The sequence below is a fragment of the Amblyraja radiata genome, chromosome 4 (assembly GCF_010909765.2).
Source record: "Amblyraja radiata isolate CabotCenter1 chromosome 4, sAmbRad1.1.pri, whole genome shotgun sequence".
Lineage (NCBI taxonomy): Eukaryota > Metazoa > Chordata > Chondrichthyes > Rajiformes > Rajidae > Amblyraja > Amblyraja radiata.
The window spans coordinates 27,167,459-27,185,536 of NC_045959.1; the positions used below are offsets into that span (position 1 = coordinate 27,167,459).

Here is an 18,078-nt window from a genome sequence, read left to right on the forward strand (position 1 = left end):
GAATGGCTAGCTATATCCAAATGTTGTTGTACTTTCACTTAATATTAAATGGTTGTAGGAACAGTGATAATGGAAGTGAAGATGACCTGACGAGTGGTGGTGGGGGATTTATAAAATCCAGTAGAGCTCCTGAATCCTGGCCAACACCAATCATTGTACTTTAGGAAGGATAGGGTGGTCACATTCTATGCCAAGGACAAGGGGCTTCACATCTGATCAGTGAATGAGGAAGCTAGGACTGCTCCCCTTACAGTAGGAATGGTGAAGAGGAGATTGAACAGAGAGGTTTTGATCTAGTAAATATGGAGAAACCTTCCCAGGGTAGAATGGCAGGTGATCAGTGGACATAGTGATTGGATAAGAGGCCAGGGGAGTGAGGGGGTGCATGGTTTTAGTCGGCCAGTTGCTGTGATCTGGGACACATTGCTGCCAGGGCAGAGCAAACAGATTTAACAGGAACTTTCAAATTGGTGACGTTCAATGGGGATGTTTTGCTGGGCTACCTGGAGTGGGCAGGAGGTGTGGGAGCATTTGGAGAGCTGTTCTGAGAGCCCTTGTGTGAGGTTCTAAGGATTTAGAAACAATATGGGCTAGAGTTCTATCATTCCCATTATACCTTCAGTTCAGTAGAAGGGCATTTGAAATTAGAACGATATTATTCATGCAGTGGGCTGTAAGTCTACACGACAGGGCCACACACCATAGGCCCCGAGTGCAGGGTCTTGCTCGGCCCTCTATTAGCGCCAGTGTTAATGACATTAATAGCAGTAATGAAAGTGTGGCTTTTATCTTGTATTTTCATCAGCCGAACTAGACACAGGAATCCACAAGAGAACACAGTGTTAAAGGTAGAATGGCAAAAGTTCAGTTAACGTGCTGACCTCATCCAGATTCAATAGCTGTGTAATATATATATCACCTTTTGACATGTTAGCTTTAATTTCACTCAGCCCTTGGTCAGATGCTTGATCACATGCAGACAAGGGAAGCACTGTTTTCCTTGACACTGGTTCATTCTGCAGCGACCGAACGCTGTGCATGATGCCATGAGGTTGTCAAGACAACAAGGTCAGTGAAACCTATTAGAAATGGCCAAGTGAGCAGCTGGTTTTGGTTGGGTAGGATCGGCACAGAGGCACCTGCTCACAGACGTATAAACCCACCGCAAAGATCTGCAACTCATTTATTCCAGGTCAGACCCATCTGGCATTGGAATATTCCCTGCACCTTCAGCCACAAAGTGTCCCAACGTGATCACTCACCTCAATGCCCAGTGTACAGAAAGGACGGGGAATCACCACTAATTCTTGAAAAGGATACAAAAGGTGATATATAAATGCAAGTCTTTCTTTTTTTCACTCATCAAAGCTTTAAACAATAGACAATAGGTGCAGGAGTAGGCCATTCAGCCCTACGAGCCAGCACCGCCATTCAATGTAATCATGGCTGATCATCCCCAATCAGTACCCCATTCCATCCCCATATCCCTTGACTCCACTATCTTTAAGAGCCCTATCTAGCTCTATCTTGAAAGTATTCAGAGAACTTTCTTCAGTTGTGAGATTTATATTCTGAAATTTAACAACAATTTAAACAAATACTTTGTTTTTAAACACAGAAAGAGCATCCTGCTAGTGCAGTAGATAGTGCTGCTGTCTCACAACTCCAGAAATGCAGGTTCTACCTTGACCACCAATGTTGTACGAGTAGTTTTTGCATATTCTCCCTGTGACCATGTGGGTTTCCTCCAGGCCTTCCGGTTTCTTCCCAGATCCCAAAGATGTGCGAGTGGGCTAATTGTCCACTGTACGTTGCCCACTTATGTGGGTGGCAAAATAATCAAAGGAGGGATCATGGGCAGGTGTAGGAGAGAATAAGTTGCAAGGATACAGGGAAATAAAGAGAATGGGATTGGAGCTGGGAATGCTCTGCTGGGATCCAGCATAAATCTGATGGGCTGAATAGCCTCCTTGTGTTCTAGTAGGTATATAAAGTATAACATCCCCTGAATTCTACAGGAGTATCCTCAATCTGGATTTTAAACCTTCAAGTTAAATTTGACGATTCTACTCATGTAGGAGGGAGGTTGTGGGGTTGGTGGAGGCAACATGGGTGGGATTATCACTGCATCTGGAGCATTGTGTTGACCTTTTCCATGGCAAGCTGAGCCAGTTGTCGTGCAGTGTGAGTGCTACACACAGACTCCACCAGAGCATGCGCAAGTGGGGAAAGCCAGCCCTCCACTTCCACCTCACTCACACAAGTTCCAGGCTTTGCAGTGAACCAGGACCGCCAGCACACAACAAGCTTACCCTAATGCATGCAAGTTAGCAACCATCTGTCTTCTGGTAGAGTTGAAAACTATTGGCACCCCAGTTTTGTGTTGTTATCACTTGCACATCTGTCACTGGGGCCAAATATCTATTCTGGGGGATCAAATCGCATTATCATCGAAAGACATTAACTACAGATGCTGGAATTCTGGAAAAAAAACCTGAGAATGTTGGAAATGACTAGTAGATCAGGCAACATCTGTGGAGTGAGAAAGTTTTTATTTCATGTCAATGGCTATTCATCAAAAAGTGAAATGTTGCCTCTTGTTTCTCACTACCTACAAATTCCTCTCTTTTTCTCACGGTTTATTCACAGTATAAGCAACACATCTGCACACCCAGAACCGTTCCTATTCCTTCTCTCCAGAGATGCTGTCTGATCCACTGAGTTACTCCAACTTTTTGTGTCTATCTTCAGTTTAAACCAGCATCTGCAGTTCCTTCTTACACACCCAGAAGCATTCATTTTTATCCATAGATGGGAAGTTAGTCTGGTAAGCTTGAGTGTATATTCATATCATCAGGTGAGTCTTGGTTTAGTAACTCAATCAAAAGGTAGCACCTCCAGCGACATGGCACTCTCAGTAATGCACTCGAGTGGCAGGCTCAGGATTATGCTGTGCTTTCTGAAGGTTGGGCAGTCTCTTACAGGGAAAGCATTGTCTACAGAAACCCCCACAACAGTTACGTTAGAAATAGTCAAAACCATAAAATGTTGAACCAGCTGGAGAAAAGGCTAAGCATTGTTAGCCTGATTTACACTATAAAAAGCCCGCTGTCAGGAAAATGGTGCTTAACATATCTGCAAGGGAGCAGTCTGCATGGTGTGTGCACTGCACATATTTAGCTGCAGAAAGTTCACTAGATTGATTTCGGACATCTTTATTAGAAAGCTTTGTTCAGCTCAAATTCTTCTTCAAAACCACTGTCAATCTTTTTGGACCATGTGACTCCCACAGAGACTGAGTAGGGAGAAGCTGGATAGGTTTCCAGGTCTTGGCGCTTCCCTTGTTCCATACTCGTCATCTGCCATGCTGTTTTCAGTGCCAGGGTTAACACGTCACCCTCCAATAATAAATAAACAGGTTAGGAATTGCTTCAAAGCTGTCACAGGGGGAACGTTAATCATACTGAACCAGTTGAATAACAGCAGCTGTAGTAGATCGAGGTTTCCATGAAGCCCATGAAAAGACGTCACGTTATGGGTAGAAGGTAAAGATCGCAATGCATGCTGTCGGGGGGGACCAGTTGTGGAACAGAGATGACGCTTAGTTGAAGAGGAGCATAGGGCAGCCGGTCAGTGTTCCAGGAATTAGGATGTGGTGTCCCACAAAGATCACCATGGGACCGCAGTTCACAATTTATATTAATGATTCAGACTTTGGAATCAAAAACTACAATTTCTGAAGCTGAAATTGAGAGGGATAGTGAACACCAAGGAGGATTGCACAAGTTCTAAACCTGCAGACCAGGTGAACGACATCCTGGATTTTCGAGTTATTTTTCTTCCTGAACCATGGCTTCTCCTCTATCATTGTCGGATGACCCCTTGGTCATTTATTTCATGCACATTTGCTCCCAACCCCACTCTTCCTGGACAGAGCAGGATAGAGTTCCCAGGTCCTCACTTTCCATATAACCATATAACAATTACAGCACGGAAACAGGCCATCTCGGCCCTACAAGTCCGTGCCGGACAAGTCCGTGCCCTACAATTTCCACCCTACCAACCCCTACATTCAATGGCTCATCCTTCACCATTCCATCAGATCCAACAATATTCCACCACCATCTTCTCCTCTTTCTGAATCTCCTCTTCTTCGCATCACAAGTTCGTGCAAAAGCACCTTAACTGGACTCAATATTAGAATTTGCACATTTAGGTAACATACTTTCTTCATCCGTATCAGAATCCGCCAGATTCTGTTGGTCCCTAATACTGGCTCAGTTTTCCTCCCTCCATTAACACACCCTGACCTACGGGGCACTTCCCACAGCCCTGCTTCTTTGTTAGTGTTCTCTCTCTGTCTGGCTGACTATCCTTATTAACTTCGCAATCAGATAATTTCAGTTCCATCTTATTCCCAAGGCAGCCCTGGCCTTACTTGTTCACATTCCCTCTGATCTATCCCCACATTTTCTGCAATTTAAAACTAACTTGATTTCACTTTTCCCACTCCGAGCTGAAATGTTAAATGTTTATTTTTCCACCAACGCTGCTTGACCAGCTGAGTGTCTTATGGTCTTGACATCTAGATTTCAGGCACCACAGCTTCTAACTGAGGAACTAGGCACAGTGCTCCTGTGCTCTACACTTCTATGAGCAGCCAAGTGACTCCCAACATTGAAGACTCACAGTACATTACTCATAATGGAAGCATCCTTCAATTTGGAGTCATCCAGACTGTATCCAATCGCCAAATTCACATCACACTGCTAAGTTTTGACTAAACAGTGATTAAATAGTGTCTCAATTTTTTAATTCAAATTATAATCATGACTTCTTCCCTCCATGCCTCTGTGAGATTTCCAGCCTCTGACTCACTGAGATCTCACCTCCTCTTTTGGCTTCTTGATCATTGCCATCATTATCACTTCACCATTTAAATCTTCAACCACCTTTTCATCTGTTTGGACCACAAACTTTTAAATTCCTTCCTCAAACCTCTGCGCCTCTCACTTTCCTATGGTTGCATGCTTTTCACAATCTACCATCGATCAATCTTTTGATTGCTTACTCCAATATCTCCTCATGAAGGGCATTCTATAGCTGGAAGTTTTTATTAATGATAATTGGCAGAAGCCCAACCTGTAGCTTGGCGAAATGTTATTTATATTATCAAGCAATAGGGAGGCTATTCAATACTTTGCAAAATTACTCTAATGTAATTAATTATCTGTGTCTGATTTTTCTCAGTAATTACATAAAACATTCTAAAGAAAAATATTCTTTCAATTCTCAGTCACTTGATTTTTGTTATGAATATCTCCAGATAAAACATCCTGCAATTTATTAGCATTAGATACCAATTATGAATTTACTTCTAAAATCACATCAACAATGCTATAGATAATAGGATTTATCTAATTAGAACCACATGAACCATGTTGTTGGAAATTGTCTAGTAAAGGATTGAAACGTACTGCTCTTCACACTGTCCTGCTTCTTGTCAATAGTGAACTCTCTCTTAGGAGATGCATGGATACGAGTACACTCCAAACACTGTCTTCTGCCAATTGCCCAAGCACATAATTATAAAGATAAAAAATCAAGAATTTTCCCTTGTGAGTTATCCCACAGTTATTGCTGGCAATAATTCAATATTTAGAATGATTATTTCTGACCTAGGCCCCATGACTATTAAACCTAGCTTTACCATCGTCACCTTGTTTGACCAAAATGCAAATGAAGGCAATTATTGAACAATGGTTCTTTCTCAATATTTGCAGAGATTTGACATCTGTTTTTTTGTATTAAAGATTGAGAACTGATGGGGAGAGAAAGTTTCCAAGGGAAGTGTAGCTTTCCTATGGTTTTATTAGTGGTTCTTAGTTGGCATGATGCTTGAAAATTGCTGGAAATCTAAAATAAAAATAATAATTGAAGGACTCAGCAGGTCAGACAGCTTTTGTGGAAAGAGCAACACGATGATTGTTTCAAGTTTATGATCTTTCACGATACCCTTTATAGAACATTTCCTCTCAAGTGTCACGTCAAGTGTGTTTTATTGTCATATGTCCCAGATAGAACAATGAAATTCTTAGTTAATGCAGCACAACAGAATATGTAAACATAGTACACTGTAAACAATATGATAAACCTCATTGCCAGAGTTAAGAATATTATTGACTAGTTGCAGAAAATTCTGGAGGAATTGGCTAAAAAGCTAGAGTCAGGATCCATGACACGGAGAAAAGGCATTGGGATTCTGAAGACAGATTTCCCCTGAAGGTTCCATGAAGGTGGCTATCTCAAGATTACACCATTTCCAACCTGCCAGTGAGGTGAGTGCTATACCATGAGGAGAGTGCAGATGACTGGTTGGCTGGATAGGTGGTTTAGTTCAGTTTACAGATATGGCATGGAAATAGGCCCTTCAGCCCACCGAGTCCAGGACTACCATTGATCACCCATTCACACTAATTCCATGTTATCCCACTTTCTCATCCACTCCCTACGCACTAGGGGCAATTGACACAGGCCAATTAACCAACAAATCCACAGGTCTTTGGGATGCAAGAGGAAACCGGGTTATCCACAGGAAACCCACACAGTCCCAGGGAGTACATGCAAACTCCACACAGGCAGCACCCGAGGACAGGATCGAACCTTGGTCTCTGGTGTTGTGAGGCAGCAGCTCTACCAGCTGTGCCACTCCTAGTGGTGGTGGAGGGGTGCTTTAGATTCCTGGGAACTGGGTCTCAGTGAGGTGGGACCCTGCACAGGCCGGATGGATTGAAGTCCAACAGAACTGGGACCAATGTACTCACAGGAAGGTTTGCAAGAATTGTGAAGAGATTTATTTTTAGTGTGTGTGTAAGAGTGTGTGTCAGTGAGGCGGCGACAACAACTGGAGTGAGCGGAGACTTGGTGATGCCCTCTCTCCCCCCCCCCCCCCCCGGAGGTCTAATGAGGTGATGTGTTGCATTTTGGGACGTCTAACAAGAGCAGGACCTACACAGTGAATGGTTGGCCTCTGGGGAGTGTTGTAGAGCAGAGGGATCTAGGAGTGCAGGTGCATGGTTCCATGAAGGTCGAGTCGCAGGTAGATAAGGTGGTCAAAAGGCTTTTGGCACATTGGCCTTCATCAGTCAGAGTATTGAGTATAGAAGTTGTAAGGTCATGTTGCAGTTGTGTAAGACATTGGTGAGACCGCATTTAGAATATTGTGTTCAGTTCTGGGCACCATGTTATAGGAAAGATATTGTCAAACTTGAAAGGGTTCTGAGAAGATTTACGTGGATGTTGCCAGGACTAGAGGGTCTGAGCTATAGGGAGAGGTTGAGAAGGCTGTGTTGCAGCCTTCTCAACCTCTCCCTATAGCTCAGACCCTGTGTTCTCATTCCTTGGAGCGCAGGAGGATGAGGGGTGATCTGATAGAGGTGTATAAAATCATGAGAGGAATAAATCGCGTAGATTTAATAGGAATCTAAGGGGTAACTATTTCACACAAAGGATGGTGGGTGTATGGAACAAGCTGCCTGAGGAGGTAGTTGAGGCTGGGACTATCCCGATATTTAAGAAACAGCTAGACAGGTACATGGTTTGGAGGGATATGGACCAAACACAGGAAGTTGGGGCTAGTGTAGTTGGGACATGTTGGCCGATGTGGGCAAATTGGGCTGAGGGGTCTGTTTCCACACTATCACTCTATGACTATAATGGCATTGAAATTGGCCGTTCGCCTATTTAAGATCTGGTTCACCCTTGTCCATACTGACCTTAAAACTTACAGGATTAAGATTCTGCAGGCCACAGGCCACTTGGCCGGAAGGCAGGAGGCAGTGTGGTGACCTCTAGAGAGAAACTGCCGAGTCAGGCCCCTGCTCGTCCCCTAAGGAACAACGAACCAGAGTGGAGGATGTACGGAGCTGGCAGACATAAGAGGAAGGACCAGAAAGAGAGTGAACCAAGTTCCATCAACGTCTGCTGCGGGTGGCGCCCCCGTGACACAAAAGTTGAAGGTGGCCGGGCGACGAGAGGGACGTCAGTCACTGGACGATTCGGACAGAAGTAACGGGTGGAGGCCTTGCAGCGGCCTGGGGCTCTCCTGGATTGGCCACTGCTCCAGAGGATGCAGTGCGCAGTCTGGACTGGACTTTGGAAATGGTGCCAAAGTCTGGCGACTTTTGCATGAGGTCCTAGTGGACCATTTCTATGATTGTCGTACTATTGGAGATTGTGCTTAGGTATGGCAGCACTTGATGAGTCAGAGTATAGAAGTGAGATCGACCGACTGACCAAATGGTGCCAGCACAACAACCTGGCTCTCAATATCAGTAAAACCAAATAACTGATTGTGTACTTTGGAAGAGGAAGGCTGGGGACCCACAATCCTGTTTATATGAATGGGATGTTGGTGGAGTCAAGAACTTTAAATTCCTGGACATGCATATTTCCGACGATCTTTCCTGGACCCAGCACACTGTTGCAATGATATAAAAAGCACATAAGCTCTTCTACTTCCTGAGAAGACTACGGTGACTCGGTATGTCAAAGAGGATAGTCTTGAACTTTTATAAGTGCACAGTAGAGAGCATATTGACTGGTTGCATCATGGCCTGGTTCGGCAACTTGAACGTCCATGACTGGAAAAGACTGCCAAAAAATATGAACACTGCCCAGTCCATCACTGGCTCTGACCTCCCCACCATCGAATGGATTTATCGGAGTCCCTGCCTCATAAAGGCAGCCAACATCATCAGAGACCCACACCATCCTGGCCACACACTCATCTCACCACTGCCATTGGGAAGAAGGTACAGGAGCCTGAGAACTGTAACGTCCAGGTTCAGGAACAGCTTCTTCCCTACAGCCATCAGGCTATTAAACATTACAACCTCATAAGCTCTGAGGTGCAATAGACTATTATTATTATGATTATTATTGTACTGTTATTGTTTGTTTTTTGAGTATGTGTGTGTATATATATATATATATATATATATATAAAAACATGTGAGTATGTGTATATATACACACTGAACATTTTTTTCTCTCGTTTATATTATTTACAGTGTCCTATGTTTACATATTATGTTGTGCTGCAGCAAGCAAGAATTTCATTGTTCTATCTGCAACATATGACAATAAAACACTCTTGACTTTACTGAACTGTATGCAAAAAAAGAATTTCACTGTACATCTGTCCACGTGATAATAAACAGGGCTGTCAACTCTCACACTTTGAGTGTGAGAGTCACGCATTTCATCCAATTCTCACGCTGATGACAGAATTCTCACGCTGTGTTCAGTCCCTGCACAGTTTGTCTCTGCACCACTTTACAGCGATCTGTGCGGTTTGGGGAAGCGCGCTGGTTGACGGCTGTGAGTGACATTGCGTCTCTTCTCTTCTCTTCCCTTCTCTCTTGGTCCGATGTGCAGCCGCCGACGACATGAAGCAGCCAGAGATGGAACTAACCAGGTGAATCAGTTGTAAAACATGGGGGGAGGGGGGGGGAACCACAATGAGGCCAAACATCTAGGACATCGTAACCCGAAAAAACGTGTTTTTTTTTCAATTCGTTTTCGCAGGGCCGGGGCAGGCGAGCCGACCTGGGAATTACAGCCAGTCCCTGGGACACGAGCTGATCTGGGAACTGCAGCCAGTCCCGGGGCACGCAGAATGCCAACTTGATCAGTACGGACAAATTGGGCCAGCCATGTACATGTTGACTCTATGAAGATCTGAATGGGCTTAGAATGACCAATTAAGCAAAATTGCCTCCACTTTCCCCATTTTGATTCTTGAGATTAATATCCCTTTGCTCTGTTTACAGCGTTAAAAGTACTTATGAGGTAGAGTCAGGAAAGGGAACATGGTATTTTTTTTTAGTTTGCTCTAATTTGTTAGTTGATTGTTAGTTGACTGCCATAATTTCTGAAATGGTCTTAAAGTAACTTAATTGTTATAAAGCATTAATAAGTGATTTTTGTCCAAACAATTGGAACTTGCATAAAATGTTTGCATTATTAGCAGGGCTGCCAACTCTCACACATTGAGCATGAGAGTCACGCATTTCACAAAATTCTCACGTTCTCATGCTGATCACAAATTTCTCATGCTCAAAAATCTGCAGGTGCTGGAAGTTCAAAATAAAGCAAAAATGTTTTAGATGTGAGTAAAAGCCATGAGGGGAACATAAGGTGAATGCATAGTCTTTTTCCCGGGATATGTGACTCAAGAACTAGAGGGCATTGGTTTAAAGCAGGGCTGTCAAACTACCGGCCTGTGGGATGATTTGGGGGAAAAAAGTACTTTCGTTTCTCCCGAGCAGATGGTGTGATAGGTGAGACACGGCGGTGTTCCCAGCACCAAACCCCCTCCCCCCCCCCCCCCCCCCCCCAGGCACCGCTCTCACCTCCCACTCTGACCTCCTGCGGCTGTGTCCGTTGGCCGCTCTGTCCACATCCCATGGAGTTTTAACCCCGGCCTGGAGCCAGTAGCGGACCGGGTGAGTGGAGGCGTCGGAGCCGCCTCCGGAGCCGCGGGCATGAATGTCAGGCTAAGGCTCCGCTTCGATGCCCAACCACCGGGTCACTGACCCTCACCTCCCCTGGACCCCAGCTGGACACAGAGCACCTGGGCTGGCCCGCATTCCCAGGAGGGGGGGAGACGAGACGGGGGGGGGGGGGGGGGGGGGGGGGGGGGGGGGAGAGAGGGCATCGCCAAGTCTCCGCTCACTCCGGATGTTGTCGCCGCCTCACTGACACACACTCTTACACACTCACTGGCCACACAAAGTTTGAAGGGATATGGGCCAAATGCAGATAAATGGGACTAGTTTAGATGGGGCATCTTGATCTGCATGAACAAGTTGGAATGAAGGGCCTGTTTCCCTGCTGTAAGACCATGACACACTGTAGAAAGGGTGCAATTGCTGTGGAGAGGATCCAGGGGCGATTTATGAAGATATTGGCAGGGCTGGAATTTTTTTGTCACTTTGAAGAAGATTTGATAACTGGGATTGTATTCTCTGCAGCAACGGAGGTGAAGAAAAGACTTAGTTGAGGTGAATAATATTATGAGAATAGGACCCGTTTCGCTTAACAAAGAGTGTACGAAGGAACTGCAGATGCTGGTTTAAACTGAAGATAGACACTAAAAACTAGAAAAACTCAGCAGGACAGGCAGCATCTCTGGAGAGAAAGAATGGGTGATGGTTCGGGTGGAGACCTTCAGACAGAAGAGGTTGAAAACCAGCCATAAAACACAATGAATGGAGATGTGTGTTATCCAACTAAGGGCAGAAATCAGAATCATGTGTTCGTCTTTATTGACGTGACACCATAATAAATATTTTACAGAAAAAATAATTCAATGCGGTGGCACGGTGGAGCAGCGGTAGAGTTGCTGCCTTACCACCACATGGGTTTTCTCCGGATATTCCGGTTTCTCCAACGTCCGAAAGAAGTGCAGGTTTGTAGGTTTCTGCAAATTGTCCCTGGCGTGTAAGATGGGACTGGTGTATGGTAGATTGCTGGTCGGTGTGGACTTGGTGGGCTGAAGGGCCTGTTTCCATATATATTTTTTACATATATATCTTAATTTCATTGAACCATATACGATTAAATACGTGGCATTTTTTTCATCTTGTTTCTATAGTCAAAGGGTAAGGTTGATTGATTTATTTGTGTGGAACAGTGATGGAAGTCCGACTCTTGCCTTGTTTCTGTTTTTTTCTCTATATATATGCATAACAGCATTAATTATAATCTGATTTCCATACATGAATATAGTCATTCATGTGCTGCACCTGTTGATCAGAGCCTGGCTCTACTGTGGAATCTAATTAGGAATGTAATTTAGCCTAACCTTATTCATACCTAATCCAATTTAAAGCATAAATATTGCATTCAAGTGTAAGTTAAAAGACTCGCTACAGTATGCACCAGATTTCACAATTCCAAGCTGAAAAATGTGAAAGCTCCCTACCACCCCCTCCCCCCCCCCCCCCCCCCCCCGCCCCCCTCGGTTGCTACGCTCACTCGAAATTTCTCACTCTCAACTCTCACCAAAGCTCTGTAATAAAGAACCATTGAACCATATGATCACTATCTCCAACTAATTGTCCAGCTACATGAGGTCGAGCACTGCTTCTCCAAAGTAACCCTCATTTGGACTTGGAAATCCCAGCCCATTAAGGCCTTTCACACTGTGACGATACCAGTTAATTTTGGGGAAGTTGAAATACTCCACTGTATCTCTGTTATTCTTACATCTCGCTTTCTTTATATCTCCATTTCTGCATACCTGGTCCTCCATCTCTGCTGAGTGTTACGAGGCTAGTAGCAATAGGCCGAGCAAATGAATTGCTTTTTTATTGCCTCCTCAGATATTGATTACTCCTTGATCATTAGTGCAATGTCACCTCCTGGTTTACATGCCCCGCTTCCTGCTCGTGGGTTTGCAGATTTTACACCCTAGTTGGCTGTAGATGGGCTGAACGGCCCTCGGCCCGGGTTTGATTGACAGGCAGGAGTTACCGGCTGCACCAATGGGCCGCGCCGGGGGGCGGGTTGTGTCCGCGGACAGTGTCTATTGATAAAGTTGCGAAAGTTTGAATCCCTTTCTGGCCAAGATGGCGGACTACGACCTGACGATGCAGATCGGCAATTTCCTGGATCGCCACCTGGTTTTCCCGCTGCTCGAGTTCCTGTCGGTCAAAGAGGTAAAGGTGAAGGCCGCTGACCCGCGCTGTCAGGACCCGTGTTGCGGCTCCGGGAATCTGCAGCGCACCCACGTGAGGCGGCCTTGAGTCAGGGCCGGGAGCGGCCGCCGTCGCCGCCGCCGCCACACGTCCCGTCTGGGGCCCGCAAACTAGTGGTGGTTCAGTCCTTCCCGATCCCACTGCTCTCTCCCAACATCACGACCCCACCCCCACGATCCTCCCCCCATCATCCCCTATCCCGCTTCCTCCCCTCCCCCCCATGTCTCTTCCCCTCCCCAACTCCCTTCCCCTCCCCCATCCCTCCTCCTCTCCCCCCCATCCCTCTCCTCCTCCCATCCCTCTTCTCCTCCCCCATCCCTCCTCTATCCCTCCTTTCTCCCCCTCCCCCTCCATCCCTCCTCTCCCCCTCATCCCTCCTCTCCATCCCTCCTCTCCCCCTCCATCCCTCCTCTCCCCCTCATCCCTCCTCTCCCCCTCATCCCTCCTCTCCACCTCATCCTGCCTTCTCCCCATCCCTCCTTCCCAACCCCCCAATCGCTCCTTCCCCCCCCATCCCTCCTCTCCTCCCCCCATCCCTCCTCTCCTCCCCCCATCCCTCCTCTCCTCCCCCCATCCCTCCTCTCCTCCCCCCATCCCTCCTCTCCTCCCCCCATCCTCGGTGACTCCCACGGTTATCTGGACAACACTTCCTCCCACCCTGCCTTTTGGAAAGACGCTATCGCTTACGCTTAATTTCTCGAGATGTCCTCGATCTTTAGTAAACATGCTCAGTCTGTCAGGGCCTACTGCTATCTCCTGGTTTCTAAGCAGGATCTTCCCCCTGCCCTCTTCCCCCAAAATAAGCCCTCGCCCGTATCAATCTATCACCTGCCAGGCTTTGCCCTGCCCCTTTTCTCTACCAATTTTATCTCATCCCCTACAATCAGTCTGAAAAAGGGATCCTGAATCTGAAATGTCACCCATCCATGTGCTCCAGAAATGCTGCCTGACCACTCTGAGCTACTCCAGGATTTTGTTTTTTTGTAAACCAGCCTCTGCATTTCTTTGTTTCTACTGTTAAAGTAGGTTGCCTTCCTAACTATTCTACCCCTCACAAAGCAACAAATCAACACATCTTTGTACATAAATATTCCAGAATTTCTACAAATAAATTGTGATATGTTTTAAAATCTCAAATAAAAAAAATACTGGAACAGTCCTGAAATAAAACAAAAAACATTGCAAAACACTCAGTAAGTCAGGCAGCATCTGTTGAAAAAGGAATGTGATTAACAGTTCTAATGTTCAGATCTATTTCTCATTCAGTAGATGTTGTCTGACTAGCTACATGTCTTCAACACTGTGTTTATTAAAGATTTTTCTGATAAGCAGTTTCATTAAAAAAAAAAAAATCCATTAGCTGAAAATGCTTAGGGTGCATCTCTGAAGGAAGAAATAGTACAAACCTTTCAACCCAATGGCCTTTCCTTTCATGCTATCTAACCGAAGGAGCAAAAAACAAGTTGTTGAGTTATGAGGGGAGGGTAGATCTATGATGAGATATAATAGATGAGAGCGTTTGCCACAAATGGTGATAGTCCTAGCTGAATGGGAATGGTAGAGGCAAGTAAATAACAAAGGGAAGACTGCAGGTGATGAAATCTGGAGCAACAAACAATCTGCTAGTGAAGCCCAGCAAGTTGAGCACATCTATTGGCACAAAAGGAATTGTCGAAGTTTCATGTTGAAGTTTTCCATCAAGAATAATAAAAGGACCTGACTGGACAGATAAAATATAATATGAGGATTCACCAGAAGGACTGGTGGGGATGGGGCACCGAAACATTGTTTAGTTTTAAGATATAGCACGGAAACAGGCCCTTCGGCCCGCCACGTCCATGCTGACCAGTGACCGCCATACACTAGCACTATCCTACACACTACAGATAATTTGCAATTTTACTGGTCAATTAACCTACAAACTTGTACGTATTTGAAATGTGGGAGGAAACCGGAGCTCCCAGAGAAAATCCACGCGGTCACGGGGAGAACATGCAAACTGTATAGTCAGCACCCATAGTCAGGATCGAACCTGGGACTCTGATGTTGTACGGCAGCAACTCTACCACTGTCCACCAAGTGTGAGGTGCTACATCTTGACAGGACAAATCAAAATAGGACGTACATGGTAAATGGTAGCGAATTGAGCAATGCAGTTGAACAGAGGGATCTAGGAATGACTGTGCATAGTTCCCTGAAGGTGGAATCTCATTTAGATAGGGTGGTAAAGAAAGCTTTTGGTGCGCTGGCCTATATAAATCAGAGCATTGAGTATATAAGTTGGGATGTAATGTTAAAATTGTACAAGGCATTGGTGAGGCCAATTCTGGTCGCCAAATTATAGGAAAGATGTCAACAAAATAGAGAGAGTACAGAGGAGATTTACTAGACTGTTGCCTGTGTTTCAACACCTAAGTTACAGAGAAAGGTTGAACAAGATAGGTCTTTATTCTTTGGAGCGCAGACGGTTAAGGGGGGGACTTGATAGAGGTCTTTAAAATTATGGGAGGGATTGGCAGAGTTGACGTGGATAAGCTTTTTCCATTGAGAGTAGGGAAGGTTCAAACAAGAGGACATGATTTGAGAATTAAAGGACAAAAGATTAGGGGCAACATGAGGGGGAACTTCTTTACTCAGAGTGGTAGCTGTGTGGAATGAACTTCCAGTGGAAGTGGTGGAGGCAGGTTCGTTTTTATCATTTAAAAATAGATTGGATAGGTATATGGACGGGAAAGGAATGGAGGGTTATGGTCTGAATGCAGGTAGATGGGACTAGGTGAGAGTAAGTGTCCGGCACGGACTAGAAGGGCCGAGATGGCCTGTTTCCGTGCTGTAATTGTTATGTGGTTACCCTGAAATGAGATTAGAAAATGCTGATAATAGTCAGGTTAGGCAGCGTCTGCAGAGAGAAACAATGTTTCATGTCGATCACCTTCCCTCAGAATCAGGCAAACTTCGAAATCAAACGTTTTCAATTGCCGCGGTAGAGATGGCATAGAGAAAAATCTGCGATTGGATGGGGGCAAAAATAGACTGAGTGAGGTATGTGTTGGTGCCAGCTGATGAGTGGTGAGTAATTGAAGATGGATAGTGTGCTTAGGAAATTACTGAAAACATAGAGAATAAATAGGAGTTTTATCAAAAAATGTGGAGAAGCAAAGCACACCAGAGAAACAAAACACGATGGATGCTGAATTTGCAGAAAATTTGGAAAGATTTGGGGCAGTTAGCAACTGTAGAGAGAAATCTGATCTATGACCTTTCATTGGATTGGTCTGTTTTTGACACACACTGGAAAGGAAGGTTATCTGAAATTCTGAAGTCCCGAGGGCTGTAACATACCCCATTCGAGGATGAAATTATGTTCTTTTTGGGATATGCTTTATTTGAGCAGTGCAAGAGAATTTGAACTGTGGTGGAGAATTAAAGAGAGAGGCAAGTCCTCATTACCCTCATCATTGAATGTAAAGGTTCTGTTCACAAAGTCAAATATATTCTGTTCCATCTATTAGAGTCATAATTAGTGAAATGTTCATCCATGCCCACCAAATTGTCCAACTCATCCATGCCCACCAAATTGTTTACTTGAGCTAGATCCATTTGCCTGTGTATGGCCAGTATCCCGCTGAAAGTTTCCTATGGACCTCCTGCCAAAATGGATAATTTCACATATTTCAGATCATACTCCATATGCCACCATCTTGCCTATTTATTACCTCTTCTTTCTCATTCCTACCTCAAGCATTTTAGAGACACTTTACACCTTCCTCACATACGTTTGAACATATTGACTGAAAGGAACAACAAAATCAGTTTCCACTAGTCTCGAATACTAATTGAATAAGTACATCAAGATATTTTGCAGTACAATGGTTCAGGTGCCTCACAGCTCTTGCAAAATTAGTTTAATCCCATTTTTCTGTGGAGTTTGCATGCTCTCCCTGTTCTGGCTGGCTGCTTTGGTTTTGTCCTCCCTACCAAAGGTAAGCAATTTGGGAGGTTAAGTGGCTGGTGTAAGTTAAGCCTACCTTAGGGCAGGTGTTAGAAAATCGGAATGGTACAGATTTGCTTTTGAAAGAGAATGGAGAAAGAAGAGTGGGAGTGACGAATGGGGTTGCTTTGAGTGCAGGAAAGAACTGCAGATGCTGGTTTAAATCGAAGGTAGACAAAATGCTGGAGTAATTCAGCGGGATAGGCAGCATCTCAAGAGGGAAGGGATGGGTTGCTTTGAGAGTTGGTATAGACTTGATGGGTTGATAAAATAAATGTTTTAATCAAAAGAAAAATTGAGATGGAAATATGAACAAGCTGGGCTTTTCGATTGCATTGAGCAACTCTTCAAAGAGTTGTCTCAGGCATAATGGGCCGAATGAAACCTCGGCTGCAACATTCTTTACTGCGAAGTGTTCATTCAAAGCTGTACATTTTTCACTGAAGGAATAATGTAAACATTCTTATTACTTTGCCTTCTGCTGAAGTTACTGCAGCAATTATAACTTCATCAGGTTTTCAGCAAGTGTCTCACGCAATTGTCTTATTTGGAAATTTCAGCATCCACATGTAATTCTAGGCATTGAAAATGGGAAAAATCTCTTTCAATATTGTTGTGTAGGATTGGATATTATTCTCTTATCAATGTTGACGGTTTTGCTCACTGACTCGCACCAGAATGGGTTGTATTGGTTGTTTAGCACTGGCACAAAGAATGACTTGTGGTCTGTATTTATCTAGATGTAATGTTCAAAGTTCATCTGTCTTGAATACCTTGTGATGTTGTGATTTAAAATGAATAAATAAAAACAGAATTCTCCGCTTGCATTTGATTTTAGATTTACAATGAAAAGGAGCTTCTCCAGGGGAAACTGGACCTTCTCAGTGCCACAAACATGGTTGACTTTGCTATGGATGTGTACAAGAACTTGTATCTTGATAAAGAGATTCCTCAAGGTGAGTTGTATGCATGATAAATATTTTTCAGGATGTACAATGTTACACTTGTCACAATACATAAGCAACATTCACAACACCCCGAAGGAATACACTGGTATGGTTCTACAACTCATTATAATTTTGCATTTGGGTTAGATGTGTATTTCCTATTTAATTGCAAGTCCACTGCTCTGCTGTGCTATGATTTAAAAAATCTTGGTGCAATCACTTCTGTACCTTTTAATAAGGGAGGGAATAACGGCAATAGAGAGGAAGGATATTGCGTTGAAGGATCAGGATAGTGAAACAGCTTGGGTACAGATAGAGAATAACAAGGGGAAAAAAACACTAGTGGGTGTAATTTATTGACCTCCAAATAGCTGTG

At 44.4% G+C, this 18,078-nt stretch overlaps 1 protein-coding gene across 1 annotated transcript in view; it reads left to right on the forward strand.

Moving 5' to 3' along the window:
- The first annotated feature begins 12,569 nt into the window (after window positions 1-12,569).
- The window catches only part of eif3e (eukaryotic translation initiation factor 3 subunit E), a 190,571-nt gene continuing 185,062 nt past the window's right edge, over window positions 12,570-18,078 (forward strand). The window contains exons 1-2 of the mRNA XM_033019129.1: window positions 12,570-12,725; window positions 17,594-17,711. Of these exons, the coding sequence (XP_032875020.1) occupies window positions 12,636-12,725; window positions 17,594-17,711 (208 nt within the window). The 5' untranslated portion in view covers window positions 12,570-12,635. The remainder of the gene's footprint in view (window positions 12,726-17,593; window positions 17,712-18,078) is intronic.